Consider the following 20407-nt stretch of genomic DNA (forward strand, 5'->3'; position numbering starts at 1 on the left):
GTGCTGCAACATTAAGTGAGAGAATTGATGGATGTCTGTTATTCATTTCTCTCTCAGTAAGCACTGCAGAGTTTAATTACCCCAAATCTTTTCACTACGTTGGGATGAAGCGATCGTAATGCCTAGGTGATGCACACCATTCACTTCACTTTTTAGTTACTGCAGTCTAAGGCACATCTCCTTACTCACCTCAGCAAGATGGTCCACTCCACTTGCAGTTCGTGCTAATGTTACGAGATCTTCTTGCATCTTATCTACCCATGATTTTATCCTAGAGAAATCAAAAAGAAAAGAGAGACACCAAATCAGATCACTGGCAAATGGAACTTGCATACAATTATATAGCACAAGAAAAGGGCAAAAAGTCTGAATGTATTGATAAAATTGCATACAGAATGTACAAGACTCACCTTTGCTAAAATATAATAAGCTTAGAATGGACCAAAATATTCAAGCTACACCCTGATGTGTTCTCTTTTGCTGACTCAAATCTAAGCCACTTGCTTTTTTCTTTTACTTTTCATCAGCTGCAGTTTGCCTGGTGCTCTCCAGGACAAACAGTGTCTTTACGATCAAGTATATCACTGTAGCTGCTTCTTGTTGACAGGTACTGAAGTCTGCTTCCAAATGCGAAAGTACCTAACTTTTTTTTTTTTTTTTTTTTTTGTAATGGAGCCTCTACCCAGCATTGATGACCTGATTCTTCTCATACAGGTTTCTGTGGTGGCCACCACACTAAGCCAGCTGTAAACCAAGCATGCCATCATATCTATTACTATGTGTAGCAAAGATCACTGCAACAGAGCTGGTACATTGGCAGCCAGGACAACCTGTCAGACCTGCAGCTCACTCCCAGCAGCGCCTTTCCTGAGGGCCTTGAGGTCTGTCTCTCAACAGATAACACAAGCAGAGAAAAACAGCAACCGAGAGCAAGCGGACAAACCAGAATAAATCACCTGGCCTGTAGTCCCTCTCCAGACACTCCAAGGAAGCAGCAGCAGGACAGGCAGCAGCGGGCGTAGGTGGCACGAGCTGTTCTGGCAACATGCACCTGCTCCTGGATGCTGTTTTTCACCAGAGAACAGGCAGTGATTTGCTGCTGTGTGTGCTTGGCTGCCTGTGCCCAGTAAACCTGACTCTTTGGAAAAGCATTGGATACAATACAGTATTTACGTTTGTGGGCCATGTTATATTTTTCAGCAGGAAAGGAGCCATGGTACAAGTTTATTCCAGTGAGGTCCATGCTTAGAAGGAGGTTGTGTCGCTTGCCTAGCCAGCAAGTTTGATCTCCGACTCACCTATTATATCATCCCTGTCCTTATCACAGCTTTCTGGTCTGAAACCTAGAACAGATGCAAATATTTATCCCAGCCATTTCTCAGCCTTAATCTGATACCCAAGGAATGACTATGTAGATTATTCATGAAAGTAGGAAAGACAGGAAAAAGAGAGACTCCATTTTTGCTGCAATATGTAAAATTTTAAACACTAAGCAAGAACATGGAGGACAGATTTCACTCCTTTCCATGATCATTAATACATTTTTTGTTAAACCACAATCGATATCTGCCCTGGTTTCAGCTGGGATAGTGTTAAATTTCTTCGTAGTAGCTAGTACGGGGCTGTGTTTTGGATTTGTGCTGGCAACAGTGGTGATAATGCAGAGATATTTTAGTTGTTGCTAAGTAGTGTTTACACTGGTCAAGGACTTTTTCAGCTCCCCATGCTCTGCCGGGTGCAGAAGAAACTGGGAAGGGACCCAGCCGGGACAGCTGACCCCAACTGACCCAAGGGATACCCCACACCATATGGCCTCATGCTCAGCATGTAAAGCTGGGGGAAGAAGAAGGAAGGGGGGGATGTTTAGAGTGATGGTGTTTGTCTTCCCAAGTAACCGTTACGCATGACAGAGCCCTGCTTTCCTGGAGATGGCTGAACACCCACCTGCCAATGGGAAGGAGTGAATGCATTCCTTGTTTTGCTTTGCTTCCACGCGCAGCTTTTGCTTTACCTGTTAAACTGTCTTTAACCCAACCCATGGGTTTTCTCACTTTTACTCTTCCGATTCTCTCCCCCATCCCACCAGGGGGGCGTGAGCGAGCGGCTGCGTGGTGCTCGGTTGCCGACTGGGGCTAAACCACAACAATATCTTAAAAGTGCACAATCTCTATTATGGAGTTGCAGCTTGGCTACTTTTATTAAAGGATCCTTCCTCATCCAAACACAAAAGATTTAGGGCTGCGGCATCTAACATGAAGGACCTTCTGGAAGCCCAAAATAGCATGTGCACAGACAGGAGTGGGAACTCCCTAGACAGGAAGGTACTGAGTTTTACAAAAGGGCCGGTTGTAAGATAAATCCTTCTTCTCAATCCACAATGGGTTGCTCCCCAATCAATACACTGTCTCTCATGAATCCTTTTTGAATCCGCTTTCCCACAGGCAGAATACTCTGACACAGTAAACAAGAATTTTTTGAAGGTTTAGCCCAAAGTGCCTTTGATTCCTTCACAAAAAGTCTGTAGCAGAAATTGAACCAGCCAGTTGTAACCATGGTTTCTTTTTAACCATAGCTTCCAGCCATGATACTATTGATCCATCCTCCGTCCAGCCCCTGGCCTGGCTTGTTTGACACTCTCATCTATTGTGTCATATACTTTATTTTCTATTGTGTTTTATATTTATTTTTCCCTTCCAAATCTTTGGAAAAAAGAACAGTGATTTCACTCTGACTGTATAGCACTTCCATTATTTCCTCACTGGATTCCAGGTGTGTCAGACATATAAAAATTACATCTTGAAACACCTTGAATTTAAAGAAAAAAAAAAAGTCATTAAAAAGTTTTAGACTGAAATTATTTCATTACTTTCATCCATCACTGAGCAATTTTAATTGATCTAGTTCCCAGGGACTAGAAGCTTTCAGAAGACTGTCTACACTTTAAAATCTTCTCAGTGCACTTGATGAAGATTCACTTCTGGTCCAGATGGCAGAATGCTGAGTTATAATTCCAAAATTTTGGGAGGAAGACTATATTGATTGAATGACTATGTATGCCAGATCGATAATGCAGTAGCAGACCTCATCACACAGGTTGTGATTATCTAGATTTCCATGAAGAATTTTTTTAGCTGCCAGGTATTTTTTGTAATTTGGGTCAAGCTTTGAAAAACTCTTTAAAAGCCTGTTAAATCAATGCCTCTAAATAAAATAGTTCTGAAGTCTTGACAGGAGAAGTTCCACCATATAAAATAGTCACCGGATTCTCCATGAGGAAAAACATTGTGCAGAACATTGTTAAAGTTGTAAGAAAAACATGTAAAATGGAATGTAAAAATTGCTTACTGGAACAACCCTTTGGCACTTTAAAAGGACTGATAGGTACTAGAACAGTTGTTAAGAATTCAGTCACTTCGTAGCTGATTAGGAATAACCCGCTAATAAATTAGTAGAGTAAAATCCTTCACTAACAATCGATCCTTTTAATGGGACACTATAGGAGTGTGTATTGGAAGAAGGGCTTGACCAAGTGTCTTCAATGGAAATCTTACTGATATGTCATTTCCAGAGGTACCCCCTCCATGTTGTGACATGAAAAGAGGATTTATCTCAAAATGGGCCTACCTCTTAACTTATTACATCCCCGACTGCCTTCACAAACCCTGAGAAAGTCAGGGAGCAGTAGCAGAATAAGTAAAAAGACTGAAGACTCCATGAGTTTGTCCTCCAGTGCCCTACCAAAACTCTCTGCTGCACGGCTTAACATCTCATTAAACGCCTATAAAACAAAGCATGCTAAGGGAAAGACCTCCAGAGAGAGACGATATTTTAACAGGTGTCCAAAGGCTACTTCTATCCACTGTAACTGAACAGCCCTTTCTCTAGATTTTTCTTGACACTTCTTACCCTTTGTGTGATTTGACCAATCTTCAGGCTATTTTGCCATTCTCTGGTGCTTGTCTGCTGCACCATTTGAGTCACTCTGCTATCTGCCTGCAACCCAAATAACAAGCAAACCCCTTCAGGTTAGTTTTGATGCTTTTCCATGGAGGTTCAACAGAGGCTAATAGGTGCAACAGGACAACAGAATCATGGTCTGCATTTACTTTCTCCTTTTGCATTGCATCACCAAGAGTAGTACCCTTACTGCCTTATTTCTTTGCTCATTCCCATCCTACGTCTCTAACGTGGTCACATGAAAGTGATGCATATTGGGATTTAGGGACCAATTACATTTCCATTGACTATTACAATTCCATCATTTTAATAATCCCAAACCTTCACTTCTATACTTTGCTTCCCAAAATCAGATGTAAAGTAAATTAACTTCCTGGTTTAAATCTCCACAATGCCCTTATATTATATAAACATTTGGTTCTACATAGAAATCAGTTTGTTAAAATTCACCACTTACAGTGTGTTATGTTTACCATGGCTTTAAGCCCATTATGTGTATCCGTGAGAACAGTACCGACTCATAAGCACAAGTATGAACAGAAACAAAAAAATGCTATCATCTTCCATTTTTGAATGGTTTCTATTTTTCTGTGTGAAAGAATGAGGTATATGAAAGGTGAAAAAGTGAAACCCATTACCCAAAAGTGTTTTCAAAAGCATAAAATAAATAATTGAACACACTGAAATTTTTTTATGATCCAATTCAGTTATAAAAATTCTGGGTGTTATTTCTAAGAGGAGTCAATAGAAAAAATCAGGAAGGATTGATTTTTAAATTGACTTTTTTCATTTCCCACTGTGTTGTGTTTCTACTGGATATATTCTTCTCTGTCCTAAAAGGAAACTGGAATGGTGATAACATATATTAGTTAGTTAGTTAAACTTGACATTTTGGAAGAGGTTGCCACTAAAAACATGAATTACTTATTACTTGTAAATGAAATATGGATCATTTTCCCTGTAACTTCCAAAATACTCTCGATTTTTCAATAACTACGTCTTATACATTTTCTAGAATTCCTGCCTCCACACAATTAGCCCACACCTTGCCTTTTGATGTTAGTCACACACACTAGTTTTGGGTTTGTTTGGGTTGGTTTTTGTTTGTTGTTTTTTTTTTTTTTAATTTGCAGTTGAACTAGGCTTCTGTATCAGCCAATGGAAAAAGGCATCTCCAGAGCTGACCCATTCTGTCCTCAGCCAGATGTGCTGAACTACCTATCTCCTACATTGCCTCTAGTGGAGCCCTAGACAACTTTGATTTCTAGTCCACGTTCTCCAGTGTAGTTAGGTTACATCCTTGACTTTTAGGCGGGTTAGAGTAGACAGTATCAGTTTCTAAACTGGAATAGGAAGAAGTCCACCTTAGTATCATAAAATTAGGTTGGAAAACACATTTAAGATCATTGAGTCCAGCCATAAACCTAATGCTTCTAGTTCACCACTAAACCATGTCCCTAAGCACCACACCCAAAAGTCTTAAAACACCTCCAGGGATGAGGCTTAAGCACCTCCCTGGGCAGCCTTTTCCAATGCCTGACTACCCTTTCAGTGAAGAAATTTTCCTTAGTATCCAATCTAAACCTCCCCTGATACAGCTTGAGGCCACTTCTTCTCACCCTATTGCTTGTTACTTGGGAGAGGGAGACCAAAACCCAGGTCACTACATCCTCCTTTCAGGTAGTTGTAGGGAGTGATCCCCTCAGACTCATTTTCTCCAAACTAAACAACCCCAGTTCCCCTACCTGCTCCTCATAAGACTTGTGCTCCACACCCTTCACCAGCTTCGATGCCTTCTTTGGACACGCTCCAGCACCTCAAAGTGTTACTTGTAGTGAGGGGCCCAAAACTGAACACAGTATTCGAGGTGCGGCCTCACCAGTGCCAAGTACAGGGGCACCATCACCTCCCTGCTCCTGCTGGCCACACTATTGCTGATACAAGCCAGGATGCTGATGGCCTTCTTGGCCACCTGGGCACACTGCTGGCTCATGTTCAGGCAGCTATTGACCAACATCCCCAGGTCCTTTTCCGTCAGGCAGCTTTCCAGCCACTCTTCCCCAAGCCTGTAGCGTTGCATGGAGTTGTTGTGACCCAAGTGCAGGACCTGACACCTAGCCTTGCTGAACCCCATACAAGTGTCCTTGGTCCATCGACCTAGCCTGTCCAGATTCCTCTGTAGAGCCTTCCCACCCAAACTTAATGAGGGAACATTCAATGCCCTCGTCCAGATCATTAATAAATATTTTTGAGGTGGTTTAACTCTAGCCAGCAACTAAGCACCGCATGGCCACTCGCTCACTCCCCTCAACGGTGGGATGAGGGACAGAATCGGATGAGTAAAACTGAGAAAACTTGTGGGTTGAGATACAGACAGTTTACTAGGTACACACAAGCAAAGCGAAACAAGGAAATAAACCACTCCTTTCCATCAACAGGCAAATGTCCAGCCATCTCCAGGAAAGCAGAGCTCCATCACGCATAATGGTTGCTTGTGAAGACAAACACCATCACTCCAAATGCCCCCCCTCTTCCATCTTCTTACCCCAGCTTTATAGGCTGAGCATGACACCATATGGTGTGGGGTATCCCTTGGGTCAGCTGGGGTCAGCTGTCCCAGCTGGGTCCCCTCCCAGCTTCTTGTGCACCCCCAGCCCACTCACTATACAGCTCAGTATAATTACTCTTGCCTTCCCACGAGAATTTACATAACATCATTAGTATTATTTATAAGGTGTAACGTCAGCATTTCTGCATCTCAATTCTCCCATCTTGCCACCAGACAAAAGTGTACATTTGAAATACCTCATGTTCCTCACAGACGGTTTTTCAGAAATTGACACAGTCACATCCTATAACTTTCACAGGAAAATCTGGCAGAACATTTAAAATGCAACTTTTTTTTTTTCAGTTAAGGAATCATATTATCTCATTGTATTTTTCTTTTTATGTGTGTCTCTCAAAAAATGAAACAAGAGTCTTTAGGCACTGAAATGCTTGTCTGGTGCTCCTTTTAATTGAAGCCTGTGGTGCAATATCTGTCTGACAGCTGCTCATGGTCAGAGTTTATGTAACAATTGGAAAGCTGTCACAGCAAACATGAGCTCCCGTGACTTAAAGACGCAGCAGTCATTATTTTCTGCAACGGACACCACCAGCAAGCCTGTACAAAAGGTTAGTCTGTTCCTATTGTTATTAGTTTGGCATGAACACTGCAATGGATGTTGCACTGAAAGGTGACTACATTTTGCAGTACAATTGATTTTAACACCCTTCTCCCCCACACAGGTTTTCTACATATCAAGCAATGACTAGACAAAGGGACTGCCCACACGCCTTTCCACAGCAACTTCTAAGTGATTTGAATTACGAAGGGGACTGTCTGATTAAAGACAGACATGGGTCATTTACTGGGGAATTAGAAGGTACAACCCTGCTGCTGTTGCCTGAGCTCTGATCAGACTGATGAAGAAACAGCCAGAACACTATAGAGCCACATTACACTAGTATCCCGATATAGCATAACGGCTATTTTGACAGCACAGAAAGCTTTTTTTTTATTTTTCTTCTTTTTCTTTTATTCTTTTTTTCCCTTTTTTGTTTCTTTACTTTTTTTTAAAGTAGAACAATTGTCTTTCCTAAAAACAGAGGATTTCCACAAGTACACCCCTAGTCACACTCCAAGTAGAACTTAATATAGCAAGTGCCAGACTAAAAGAAATCTTTCTTTTAACTTCATTAAAACACACTTTTGTGTTAAACCTGTATACCAAACTATACTTGCAGAACAGGATACTGCTCAATTACAAGGGAAAAAGACACTGAGAGATCTAAGGTAGGACAGCCTGGCTATAACCTTTTTCCTAGTGAAACTGATGCAATCTTTTTCTGCTGACTTCAAGGAAAGTTGATTCATATAAATATGAGCCATAGCTTTGTAGACCACTTACACTAATTTAAGGACCAATAGCTGACTTCTGCTTGGATAATGTCTTATAATCTAAAAAGGCAGGCACAGAACTTAACTCTGCCAGTTGAAGTCACATCCAGCTCTCCTCAGTTAAGATTACATTTTGCTCAAGTTTCTGAATAGTTCTTGCCATACAAAAATGACAATAATTAAAGTAATGAAAGCTGTAAGTTGCAAGAGGAAGAAGTGTTTTCAGAATAGGTCAATATTTCTTACATTATCAAGAAGAAAAAAGATACGTAACACATGGCTCCTAATTCAATAGACAAGTAGTGTTTGAAAAATGAAGATAAATGAGATTATACTCAGGAACAGTGAAAGCGCAAGCCTTGCTGTATTTTTTCAAGCTAACCCCACTCTATTTTCTTGCTCAGAAAAACCTTCACTTTCAGGATCAGATGCTTTTTAGAATATTTGCTGTCAATGAAGGAGGGGGAAAAGGCTACAAAACTATCGTAAAAACAGGATTCTCAACCATTCTTTGTCCCTCTTAGGCAATACTAAAGGGCACACAGAAACTGTGATTATAATTTATGGAAGGCATGTGAAAGAAGAACATATGTTACAAAGGAATTACTACCCTTCTACACAGGAATTACCTGTGCTGCTGCATTTATACCTCCTACTGCAAAACTACTGAGTTTTAATGCCACTATATATTTTGATGACCTATTAAGCTGACAGTACTCGTATTTCAGATATGTGGGTGGATGGGTAGATTTATAGAGAACCAGACTTCGGAAGGAGTCAAAAAGGCAGGTTTTCTGAAATACTGAACAAATCGTCATAGTGTGCTAAAATCTGCTGATTCTGTATCAGGGAAAGAAAAGGGTTGGATATGGAGACACTGATGCAAAGATCACTAAAACCCTATGGTTATCTGATCAAGCTCTTGAATCTCAACTCCATAGCCAGAAAATGAAGAAAAGGGGGTTGTGTAATTTAGATGTGATATAAAAACAAATTAAGGCAAAGTAGTCCATGTAGCATTTGTGTATTTTCCAGATCTTACAATAGGATTTGTAACAGTCCAATGAGAGATATCACAGAGCAGAAAGAATTAAATTCCTCATACAGAGACATGCTCACCTCATTCTATAACTTTTACGGTTATGAACCCCTCAGGGTGGTGTACAGCCCTCCAATACTCCTCTCTCTGTTGCTTGGAAATTTGTTAATGGACTCTGTGAAGGTATGACAGCTTACAAGTACAGTATAAATACTATATATAGTAAATAGCAATTTGTAAGGAAGTTAAGGATTTGGAAATTTAAGTGAAAAGGGGCGTGTGCTGCCAGATCCCACTTTCTTCCAATGTGATAATGAAACAGGCACATGTATCCACTGCCAGCTATCTGTTGAAAAATGTATCACACAATTTTGCTGAAATGTTTGGAAGAACTTTTGTGTAATAAAAGCAAAGCACAGATTAATTCATGACATTTAGCTACTGCACTGAGTAAGGAAAATAGGGAAGCTATGTTACCTCCGTGCATGCAAATAGATACACAAAACGCATCATCTACTCCATTGACAAAGATATTTCCTCTGCTGGCAAGAAGAAAAAATAGTACTTTGTTTCTTTCCTCTCTTTGACTGTCTTATCTGCCCAAATATGACTAGCTGCTGGCCATGTATCTGGCTTTCCAGACATAAGACAGTCCCAACAGCCAAGGCCAGAGGGACCCTCTTGCTCTTTCCCATTTTCAAAATGTAAAATCCTTCTTGAAATAGTTATTTTACATTTGTCAAGTTGAAACATTTGGGAATTAAGACATAATTTCTGTGTCATATCTGTCATTCCATAGAAAGGGTCAATGTAGACAGAAAACGTCAGGATGCACTTGATTTTTAGCAGCGGACATTTTAATGTTTAGACTTGGGATTTTTAAGCTCTTACTTCACATGTTTAAGCCATCCAGTCACAGAAGGTATTACAATTTTCCAATTTTTTTCAAAACACTCATCTATATAAACATGGTTCGTCTCTGTCATAGCCTTCACAGAACAAGCAGGCAGGGGCACTCACTAATGACTGCTCTACCAACTGCTCTTTCAAGGAATCCCTCTGTGCCACAGATAAATGAGGCACTAGGAATCCAGCGATGTAGCATTGATACAGACAGAAGGAGAAGGAAAGGCCCTGTTTCGGCTCAGGCTGATTCCAGGATGACGCCAGTGGCAAGTCAACAGCTCATGGCAAGTGGAGGGCAGGTCTGTCACCCCCCAGTGACTGCCTATGTCCAAACAAATGGTTTGCTTCTTAATATTGAGTCCCACTGGAAGGTTCCAGGATGGAAATGGTCAACTGTGGATGGCACCATGAACTGCTCGGTGTTTGACCCAGCACCTAGAAAAGCAGAACCCTTTCTCCATCCTCACCCAGAACTTCTAGGCCCAAGTAACTCCTTCACCCTGACATCTCTTCTGTGGCTTTGGAGCACAGCTTTGAATGGCTGTTTTGCTCTTGCCTTCCAACAAAACCTTGCCTAAATATCCATCAGAAGGCTTCAAGGATGGATCTGGGAACAGCACCCTCTGACCCAGCACCTAGACCCACTCACTGCTGCTCACTCCCATGGAAATATCCTCTTCTCATGTTTCAGTTCAGTTCTTTATCTGTAACTGCACTTTCCACTTGAATAAGTGTGTGGTAGATTCTCCAAAGCATCCAGATGTTAAACAGGAGTGACTAAGTAATTCCTTAAACATGGCGTTCATTTTCAAGAGCCGGGATCAGGGCATGGCCACATTATTTTATAAGCTTGTTCAGTACAAACCAAGTGGCTGACAGGTGTTTAGCCACACACGTTCATAATTACAGCTTCTGCTTCACAAATATTTCCCTTCACTTTGCCAAAAGTGTTCTTCTGGAGTCTAAAGCTTCCTAGCAAATAACATGAAAAATATCCTCTAATGGAAATTACTATTGCACAAAACATCATTTAATAATTTAAGCTCAATCTTTAATGTAAGCCTGCAAATAGAATCAGCTGCAAAATTACTATAAGCTCTAAAAAGAACTCCTTCAAAATTATGTTTTAATTATCAAAGATTATAGTGCTAAAACTGTTTAACAGAGAAGACAACAAATTTTCAGCTCAAATGACTGTCAGTATTTCTCAGATGTGTTTCATTAAAGGCTTTTACAATCAGATATATATCTGGTACCATTTATTGCTTAGCATTGAAGAAACAATCAAATACTCAAAATCAAAACCATTTCTGTGGCTGAGAAATATAAGTTCAAAATTAAGAATCCCTAATTTTTTTCTAATCTGTACTAGATGAAATGCAATCATGTTGTTTTAAATTGCAATGGCCTAAAATATGGCATAGCCTATAGATCTCATGGAGGAGGAGCCACCAGAGAGACCTTGGTCTATTTGCCTCCTCAGGAGTGCATCCAAGATGCTTCTCATCCTCTCTTTGTTTTACCTCTGATAACTAGTATTTAAAGAGTGTCCAATGCAATCTGGACTAAGTTCATTACTCCAGTACAGACACAGATACTCCACTAAAATTATACATTCAATTTGGTAAAAAGGAGACCAAAACTGAATCTCGCATACATAACTACAGTTATTCCAATACTGTAGCAATGGAACGTGCTACATGTAAAGTAATATGTAAATGCTGCTATTTTTGATGTTTTTGTATTATACAGTAAGTCTGTTAACAGTATAATGCCCTTGGAGAATTAAAAAGCATGTCTTAAAAAGTGATTGAAAAATAAATCTCACTGTAATGGAACCTTACAAAGTGCTTAACTGCACAATTTTGCTAAGGCGTTTCAGGCAAAAAATGATTCTATCAGTTGTGTTAACATATCACACTCATAATTTAACCGTAATTTATATTGAAATTACTTTTTCCCAAAACTAATAAGCATTACATTTCAGTCTCAGAAAAAAAAAAGTATAAGGAAATTAAAATATGGCATATTGGATACCAGGAAAGGATAGATTAAGGGAAAAAAATTTCACAAAAACCAGGAACATATTCAGAAACTTACTTATACACATTCACCCACACTTATGTGCACTAATTCAACTCTGAGAATTTCATCTGAGCCACCCAATTCGTGCCACTGCCATTGCAGTATCCTGTTTTCATGCATCTGGAATGCAGAAGCTACACATATGGACTGGACATGTGTGCTCTCCATACTGAATAAACAATGCAGGCCACCATGATAAGACACATACATTTATCACCTTAAAGAATGCAATTAGTTTCAGCTATTGTTTGCAGTTGGACATTTATCTTTTTTTCATAATATACATGAAGAAACCATAGTATCTAGGTATAACTGTGTGAAAATAGAGACTGCATAATGTCTGCCTAAACACAGCAGCAAAATATCACTGTACCATGAGATGATATGATCACACTGCATTCAAAGCTTGCCTCAGCCTGACAAAGAACTACTAAGGATCAGTCATTAGATTGAAAAAGGCTTACTAAAGTAATATAAAATATATAGTAATTCAGTCAGAAAGTAAAACTTCAGCTCTTCTTGTTTTAGATTACCTATTATCGAATGTATACAGAGTAACCTTTTTTTGGTTTAGGTTACACAGCATTGAATGTACTTAACAGGAATGCCAGTATAAGCTTTCAGAGAAATGGCCATGTGTCCATCTCATCTCGCCCCCACCTACGCTTCTGAGGAAGTGAACAGCAGAACTTCCCTTGAGTTGTACTTCACCTCTTATAGAATATATTAGGTAAGTGCAACTAAGGCAATGACATGACATCAGCAGGGAGCTCAGTTACTCACTTCTCTATATTTATCTGAGTGTCTGATGACCAGCAAGCCACTGATGTGCCCTGTGCCAGAAGATTTGCTGCAGCGAGGTACATGAGCAGGTGAATCATTCCACCTATGCGAGTGGCACTAGTCACATAATTTAAGTAGACAGCTGAACTGGGAGTCTGCACTCAGACCCTGTAGAGCAAGTCTACCTTCTCTGGGTTTGCCACTTGCCTAAATAGAAAAGTTAAATTTAAAAATAAACAGGTGCTTAAAGATAAGCAGGTGTTTATGCACTCTGGAAGATAGGGTTTGATTGTATGGGGAAAATCTTCCTGACAACTCCATATGAAATTATTATTATCATTAATAATGATAGTATCATTAATATTATTAATATATGTCATTTATAATGGCCATTTAATATTACACTAATTTTGAGAATATTCTATAATCATTTAAGCACTGAAAAAAGCAACAACTCTTGGCAAAAAAAGCGTAGGGCTTTTTACACAGCTATGAGCTGTTTGATACCAAGCTTCAAATTTTATAAGCTCCTTTAAAATGCAGTTTCCTGTGGTGTTGATCCCTCTTGTTTAATAATGCCAAGGATGCATAAATAAAACACCTATTATATCAGATAGATAGCAGAATGCCACCTTCTGATAAACCCATGTAGTCTAAGAAAAAAAACCCTGACTCCAACTATACTCCATCAACTCCATACTCTTCTCCTAATTTATGATATTTTTTCAAATTATTATACACTTCAAGAAATTTCTGTTGTACAGTGTACTCCAAAGAATATTACTTGAAAGCCGCACATCGAAATTAATTCTTTCATTTGCAAATATATTCTTCCTTTCAAACCCTGACTTCCAGCGTGCAAAGCTGCCACCTCCCTAACATGCCACTGCTGTGGCACATGTAGTAATAGCATTTATAGTAATGAAGAGACATTTTTTTGGAAAGACCTAGACTCCATCTTCTGAAACAGGCCCTGTCTGCATTCAGTGCTGTCATTTAAAAGAAAAAGTAAAATATCACGACAAAGGACGCAAAAGATGAAAAGCAGAGATTATCGTACAAGCAAAAGACTGGCACAGAATATTAAGTTTCTACAGAAATTAGCATCAAAATTAGCATAGCCATGCTGTCTTTAAATTCTTTCCATTTCACAAAGTCGTGCTGAATTACACTGAGTTTTTGCTAAAGGCGCAGCTGGCATGTTGTGGTTCCTGGGATGCAAATGCATATTAATGGATATTTGAAAAGGATAACAGTATACGAGAAAATAATCAATGCATTCTTTTCCTCCTGTTCAGGAGGTTACCAATCTGTTCCCACCAACACTGCAGTTTTCTGTCTTGAAAACAGTTTTGAAAACTGTCCATTACAATACGAAATCCAACTCCATGAGCGCTTTGTACGTTAGCAAGCCTAGGGGAGGTCAGAACCCCTGCACACAGGATCAGGACAGCGTCTGCGCAGGCTGATGCAGGTGGACCTTAGCTAATTAAAATCATGACTAAGTTTCTCCAGGGTGTTAGACAGACCAGCTGTAGATCAGAAGTGCCAGCATACTGTAAACTACCAGAAAAAAAATCAGTGTAATTACCCTGTAAAGAACCAGAAGCAACCAAAAACATATTTCAGTTTTCCACTTTATAAAATTAACCTTTTGAAATGGCTCGTGTCAGGCTTCACAGGCCAGTTCAGTCATGAACAGCTGTGTACCTCTTATATTTCTGTTGCAAACTTCCAATACTGATATACAGTATTTTTCTTAAATCTGCAGAAACTGGAAATTGAAGGATAATGCTAAATGACATTAACAGAGTGATACAAAAGTCTCAGCTTCATCCTTTAACAGCAAAAGAACTCTTACAGATAGCTCACAAATTACTTACGTGGAAGTTTTGGAAAATGAGAGTACATGCTCATGACATTTGGGCTTCACTTTTGAAAGCCTGTTTGATGAGACTGCAAGTGTTTGATTCAGAAAGCTCAGGCACAGAAATGGTTTCCAACCGCGCACGCAGGCCACAGGGCTGTAAGGGTCAGCTCACAGTAAAGCTGAACAAGAATGACATTAAATGTAATTCAGCTTTAAAACAATGCCTTCTCAAAGAGGCTTTGCTCTCCTTTCTCAGGCTGGGGTAAATGCTCTAAGGTCAGGAGGCCACAATGCTTGTCAGTGCATTCAATGCACATTAAAACGACAGGCTATTAAGGAATAGCCTCTGACATTTACTTGGGAGCCAGCCCTCCCCTCTTCCACTTGTCCCATTCCCCAATTTCAACACATTCTCTAATTAAGCATCAATACAATGCAACATAATTGAACAGATGTAGTAGTCATTACCAGGAATTACCCATTCTCCTATCAAATCAGAATGTACAGAAAGGGCTGTGTTTGAAATGGGTGAACTTAATTGCCTGATGGTCCCCAAGAGGGATGTACAAATAGATCAAGACATCACACGCGCACAACTGATCTCAGCTCTGATACAAGCTTTTTGTCACTCCCTCATCCATCTTTGCTTACAAGGGTTAATGGTGGCTGGAGTCAACGCCGGACGATTTAATAAATAAGAGCATTGGACGTGTTTGAAATGAAGCATACCAGAATGCAGGCTTTAGTGACATTTTGATTAAAGGTCCATACATAGCAAAGGCTTTTTATGAGGCAACTGCTTAAAAGACAATCTATTTGAGTAAAAACAGAGCAGGGTAGCTGGTATCCCTTGGCAATTTACTGTGAAACATTTGTTTGCTTCACAACGATCTGATTCACAATCATCGTACTTGCACGGCTGGTTGATTAAAGCAGTATCTCTAGCAGTCATTACAGTGAGCAAAGAAAAAAAGTCAATTGCTAAAGTAATGCCCTTCTGTGTTATGCAAAATAGATAAATCACAAGAGTGCATTCCATTTCTTTTTCCAGCACCTCGCCCTCCGTTTGCATTTCCCGGTATAAAGTACTGAGTTTTTAACTTACAGAGTCTTAAATAGTACTTAAGAAAAGTGGGAATCCAGAGTAGTGGTGATAGCTGTTCTGAAGGGAGTGCGCGACCAACAGCTTGACAAACAATTGCAGATTCACTGATATTGATCTAGGAAAGGATTGCTTTTCTTAAAAAAAAAAAAAAAAAAAAAAAAGAGTATTCAAGCAGAAACAACAACAGTAACTTGATTCTGATCATGCAAAGTACACAACTGACTCTCCACCTCAGGCTTCCTCTCCCTCTGCTGTGATCTGCACTGTGACAAGTAAAGAGATGCCTTGGTTGCAACCTGGGCTATCAGAAGTAACTAAAGAGTATTTAAAAGGCACAGATATGAAGTATTCAGGCAACAGAAGAGAGGGGAATAAGAGAGAGTGTCAAGCAGGGAAAGTGCCAACTCTGGAGGGTCATGCTGCATTTATTTAGGCCTGGATGGGCGTCAGTAAGTAGAAGAGAGCAATAGCTGGCAGGGACGGAAAGTGGGAATGAAGGGACAGCTCTTATACTGCAAAAGCACAAACTAAAAGATTGAATAGCTTAGTTTAGATAAATATCTGTGAACAAGAGAATTTCAACTTTTTTTTTTAATTTCATTTTATTTATAAAATGCTACCCTAGGCATTTTCCAAATTGCTCCGTGACAAGGCTGTCAATATCATTAGAGAAAGATGAAGGAGCCTTTTAAACTAGGTGCAGTTTCTGCATCTCTCTTCATTGTCATGACTGTAATATAATTTTGCTGTGACAACATACCAGATTCCAAGGATACATTGAATGCCTCGACAGCTCTGAATATGTAACATTCCCCACATGGAAGGGAAGGCAAAAACTTCAGTACAACTGTGTTCTCATGTTCACCATAAAGATAGTTCTGAAACAGTAGAGTCATACCTTTGCCAGACACTCATTCACTAAGTGTCACAACCTGCACAATTTTCTTCTTCATAAACATATTTTTCATAATTTTATTTTTTGTCTGCATCTGACATGTTAAAACATTACAGAAAAAGCCCTGTGCTGAGATTGTAAATCTCTGTCTGTATGCTACTTGCATTTTGGACTTAACACTCATCAGAAAACACCTTGCTCTCTCTTGCCCAGAGAGAGGAATATCTAGTGTCTATTTAGGAGGGAGTCTATTTAAGGCTTTCCAGGAAATAAAAAAAAAAAAAAAAAAAGGGAAAAAAGGGAACCAAGCAGAAGAAGAAATAGGTAAATAGGTTAGTAGTTTCTATATCAAAGTTCGTTCTTATATGTTTCATTGAATGCATGTTAAAGTAAACTTCACAGCATGATAAGGTGTGTGCCATTTACTTATTTCAGAATGCCCTCTCACACAGAGGTATTGGTAATGAATTACCAGTATCTGAAACACATTACACAACATGTTTAAATCAAATAAAAATTGCCCACCACAAGCACTAATCCATTATCCAAATTTTGCCAAAGATTCTAGTTAGATTGCACAGAACAAAGGTCAGAGTCTTCTCCAGATACAATCTGTTTAGTTATGCTGCGACCATGAAGCCAGCTTTAAATGTAATGCCTGTCCCATTGCCCACCTCTTACATCCCAGTTACTGTCTAATGCTTCAGAGGTGCGTTGAGAGGTCCTAGATTTTCTTTCTCTGTGGATTACAAGCATTATATTAGATGAACATAGCAGATGGGACACAAACAGGGCCAGATTCTGAAGAGTGATTTGAATGATCACAACCTGATCAACATCCTTTGAGCCGTCTCCATGTGCCAAGAAGTAAGTTTCACTGAGTTGAGTCTTTAATGAATACAAATAGTTGTACTCCTCCCCTCAATCATCTTTACTGATCCCTTGTCTATTTAAGAAGATGTTAAAGGACTGCATTCAGAAATCATGAACCAGGCCTCAAATTCAAGAGTGTGATTTGCAACGTATTTATGCTTAAATGTAATATTCAGAATAATTTTAATTTACTTTGGATTTATCTGGGTTATTTGAGAGAGCGTACAATGGCCCTTTATGTATTAGCCCTGCTTCGGGAGGTAGTAAAGGTAACAACTTCACTGATTTTTTTGTCTGCAAGTTAAGGGGCAGTAGCAGGCAGGTGCTTTATGTGCAAACTACATTTATCTGGCATTAATTACGAGTGGCTTGTTTGACTCATACAACTTTAGTGTTCTGTTACATGATTAACTCTGTATATAGAGACTTTACCCTCACTGTAACTTTACACAGTGCTTAGTGCTTGGGAGCACAAATGAAGTCTCTGGATGTTTTACTAGTACAAGGCTGAGACATTTTTCAATGCCTGGAGGATCTGTGCACTCAACCTCCATTGCATTAATGGCAGCCTGAGGGGTATTTGTGTGGTCTGCTTTAGGTCCTTGCTGCAGGTTTTCTAAATTGCCTCTTTGGAAGATTTTGTCTCTTACCATAGACTGCATGGGGAAGTCAAGTGACCGACCTGGGCTTTCTGAGCTGCATGTACCTAAGAATTGTATCATGGGATAAATAGTACAGGAGCTTTCACAGGTGTCTCAAGGTTCTTTTGCAAAAGAAAACATTCCTTCGCTACATTGTCAACCTGCTTCTATCACAAAATGTCCCTCTTAAATTCAAGTGAGAGTTTGAGAATGGGCCAGTCTACCACATCTACAACCACCTGATCTGTGTGGGTATAGAAGATGGTGAACAAAGATGGAGACATCTGACCGCCCCCCATTTGTAGAATTAGCATGTCTTTTTATCCTACTAGCAATCATGATTGCTGAAGGCTATTTGGAAAGCATTCTGAGATCAACTGATGTTTAAAAGGCTCTTAGTGCACAACAAAGTAGCACAATCAAAATTTGATCCATCTATACCCCTTTCTAAGCATGTCGCTGAAACATAATCTCTTTTCATTTTAAACACAGGAGCGTACTGCTATGTGAGATCTGCTGCCTGCAGTACAACTGATGATACTTTAGATAAGAAGGATGAGATAGCTTTCATTCTTACAAAGGTAACAGACCACTTTAATGAAAGTTTAGAATTTGTGTTTAATATTTAATCAACTTAATACTTTGATTTATGTAGGCTACTGTATATCCTCCAAGGGAAATAGGAGAGTACTTGCATGGAAGAGCATTTGGGGAGAAAAATGTTGACATTTCTACTCAAGTTAAACTCTTAATTGTGCATAAATCTTTTATAGTTCTTCTGTTTCTCTGAATAAATTACTTTCACATTGCAAACACAAAATCAGATGTTTCTAAACTGTGTTTTATGATAAGCACTCATCATAAAACAGTAGCTTATCCTCATTTCCAGTACAGAAACAGCACTAGTATCAGACACCGGTAGAAGCATTAATGCACACACAATACAGGCCTATTGTCATGTTCCTGAGCTCTGCAGAAATCCTTTGTTGAGACAGCTAAAAACAGTTCTTGATAAAATAAGAGAAAATGGAGGGAAAACAATGACGTGCCATGAAAAGGTGAAAGAAGAGAGTAATAGATTTATGCACAAAAGTAATGAAATTCTTAACAACAGTGTTGGATTTGGATATCTGCATCCTAAGTACATAGTGTTAGTTGAGATGAAAGGTCTATGTATATAAAAATTAATATTGAAATACAGGGGTTTCCTCCATACACACTCTCTTTTCATAGTATGCAACATAATGAGATATTGAGAATGTGTATCAAAATGTACTGTAAAAGCATCTGATGGCTATTGGCTTTCCTGTACAAGTGAGGTATTGGCAGCTCAGTTACCATATTCTTGACAACTGCTGAATACAAAATAATCAAGTTGCATGCTCTGGATGAGTAAGCTGTAAAACCTGTTGCTATTCACTGTCATGATAAAATTGCAGAATTCTCTTTTCTCCGCTCCTGATGGGATACTTTGAAATTATCTCTTGCTCTCCCTACAATCGTGTATCCCTTAAGCAAGTGCACACTAACGTCATTGACTTTTGACTTTTACCATTGCCTTTCAAATGCCAATGCAAAAAGCGTGTCAGCACAAGAGTTGTCACATCATCATTCACACAGTCCATTGGTAATGGTCTTGGGGAGTGAAAGTGGGCAGATTGATTTTGTTCCCACAAGAAAAAAATAAGTGACCTATGAAATGTGAAGCTGACCTTTTATTTGTTATCAGTCATCTAGACAAGCAAAAGGGACCACCCTCTTTGTTATGTTTATTGGGCTTTTGTCAACAGTACATGCTCCAAATTGGTATTTCTTGAAAGGCTAAATGAATTACAAGTGACCTGTCAATTCATAAAGGAAATCATGGCAGAACCGTGAAAAGAATCATCACCTTTGTCATTGGTTCACTAGACTTCTGGGCAAGAAACTGTGAGCAGAAATAGCTTAGTCCTGCAAACCTCTAACCTCTCCAACCCCCTAATAGTCAGAGAGAAGCAGCAAGCAAAACCATCCAGAGCAGCTGTACCTCTCCACATCCACTCAAATCCTCAGCAGTCACTTGATGCAGTAAAATAGGTATCTCATTCAATGTTACTTTGCACCACTTTTATGCTGGTATAAGCTGATTGGTTTTGGCAGCTTCAGGAGTAAGTGACATGGCAATACAGAAACCAAGTTCTACTAGTTTTCCATTGTGAAAAACTGATATTAACCAACAAAGCATTTAACATTTCAAAATAAAAGCCAATGAACAGCTTTCTATGTGGCTATAGTTGAATGACAAGCCATTATTTCTTTCTAAAGCTCCCCGAT

The 20407-nt window shown here is 39.3% G+C and overlaps 1 protein-coding gene across 8 annotated transcripts in view; it reads right to left on the bottom strand.

The window, feature by feature from the left end:
- The window catches only part of CACNA2D1 (calcium voltage-gated channel auxiliary subunit alpha2delta 1), a 428757-nt gene that overhangs the window by 371763 nt on the left and 36587 nt on the right, over positions 1–20407 (bottom strand). For all 8 annotated transcript variants that reach the window (XM_075081513.1, XM_075081510.1, XM_075081507.1 and 5 more), the window contains exon 2: positions 190–271. In XM_075081513.1, the coding sequence (XP_074937614.1) occupies positions 190–271 (82 nt within the window). The remainder of the gene's footprint in view (positions 1–189; positions 272–20407) is intronic.

The sequence above is a fragment of the Phalacrocorax aristotelis genome, chromosome 1 (genome assembly GCF_949628215.1).
Source record: "Phalacrocorax aristotelis chromosome 1, bGulAri2.1, whole genome shotgun sequence".
NCBI classification, from domain to species: domain Eukaryota; kingdom Metazoa; phylum Chordata; class Aves; order Suliformes; family Phalacrocoracidae; genus Phalacrocorax; species Phalacrocorax aristotelis.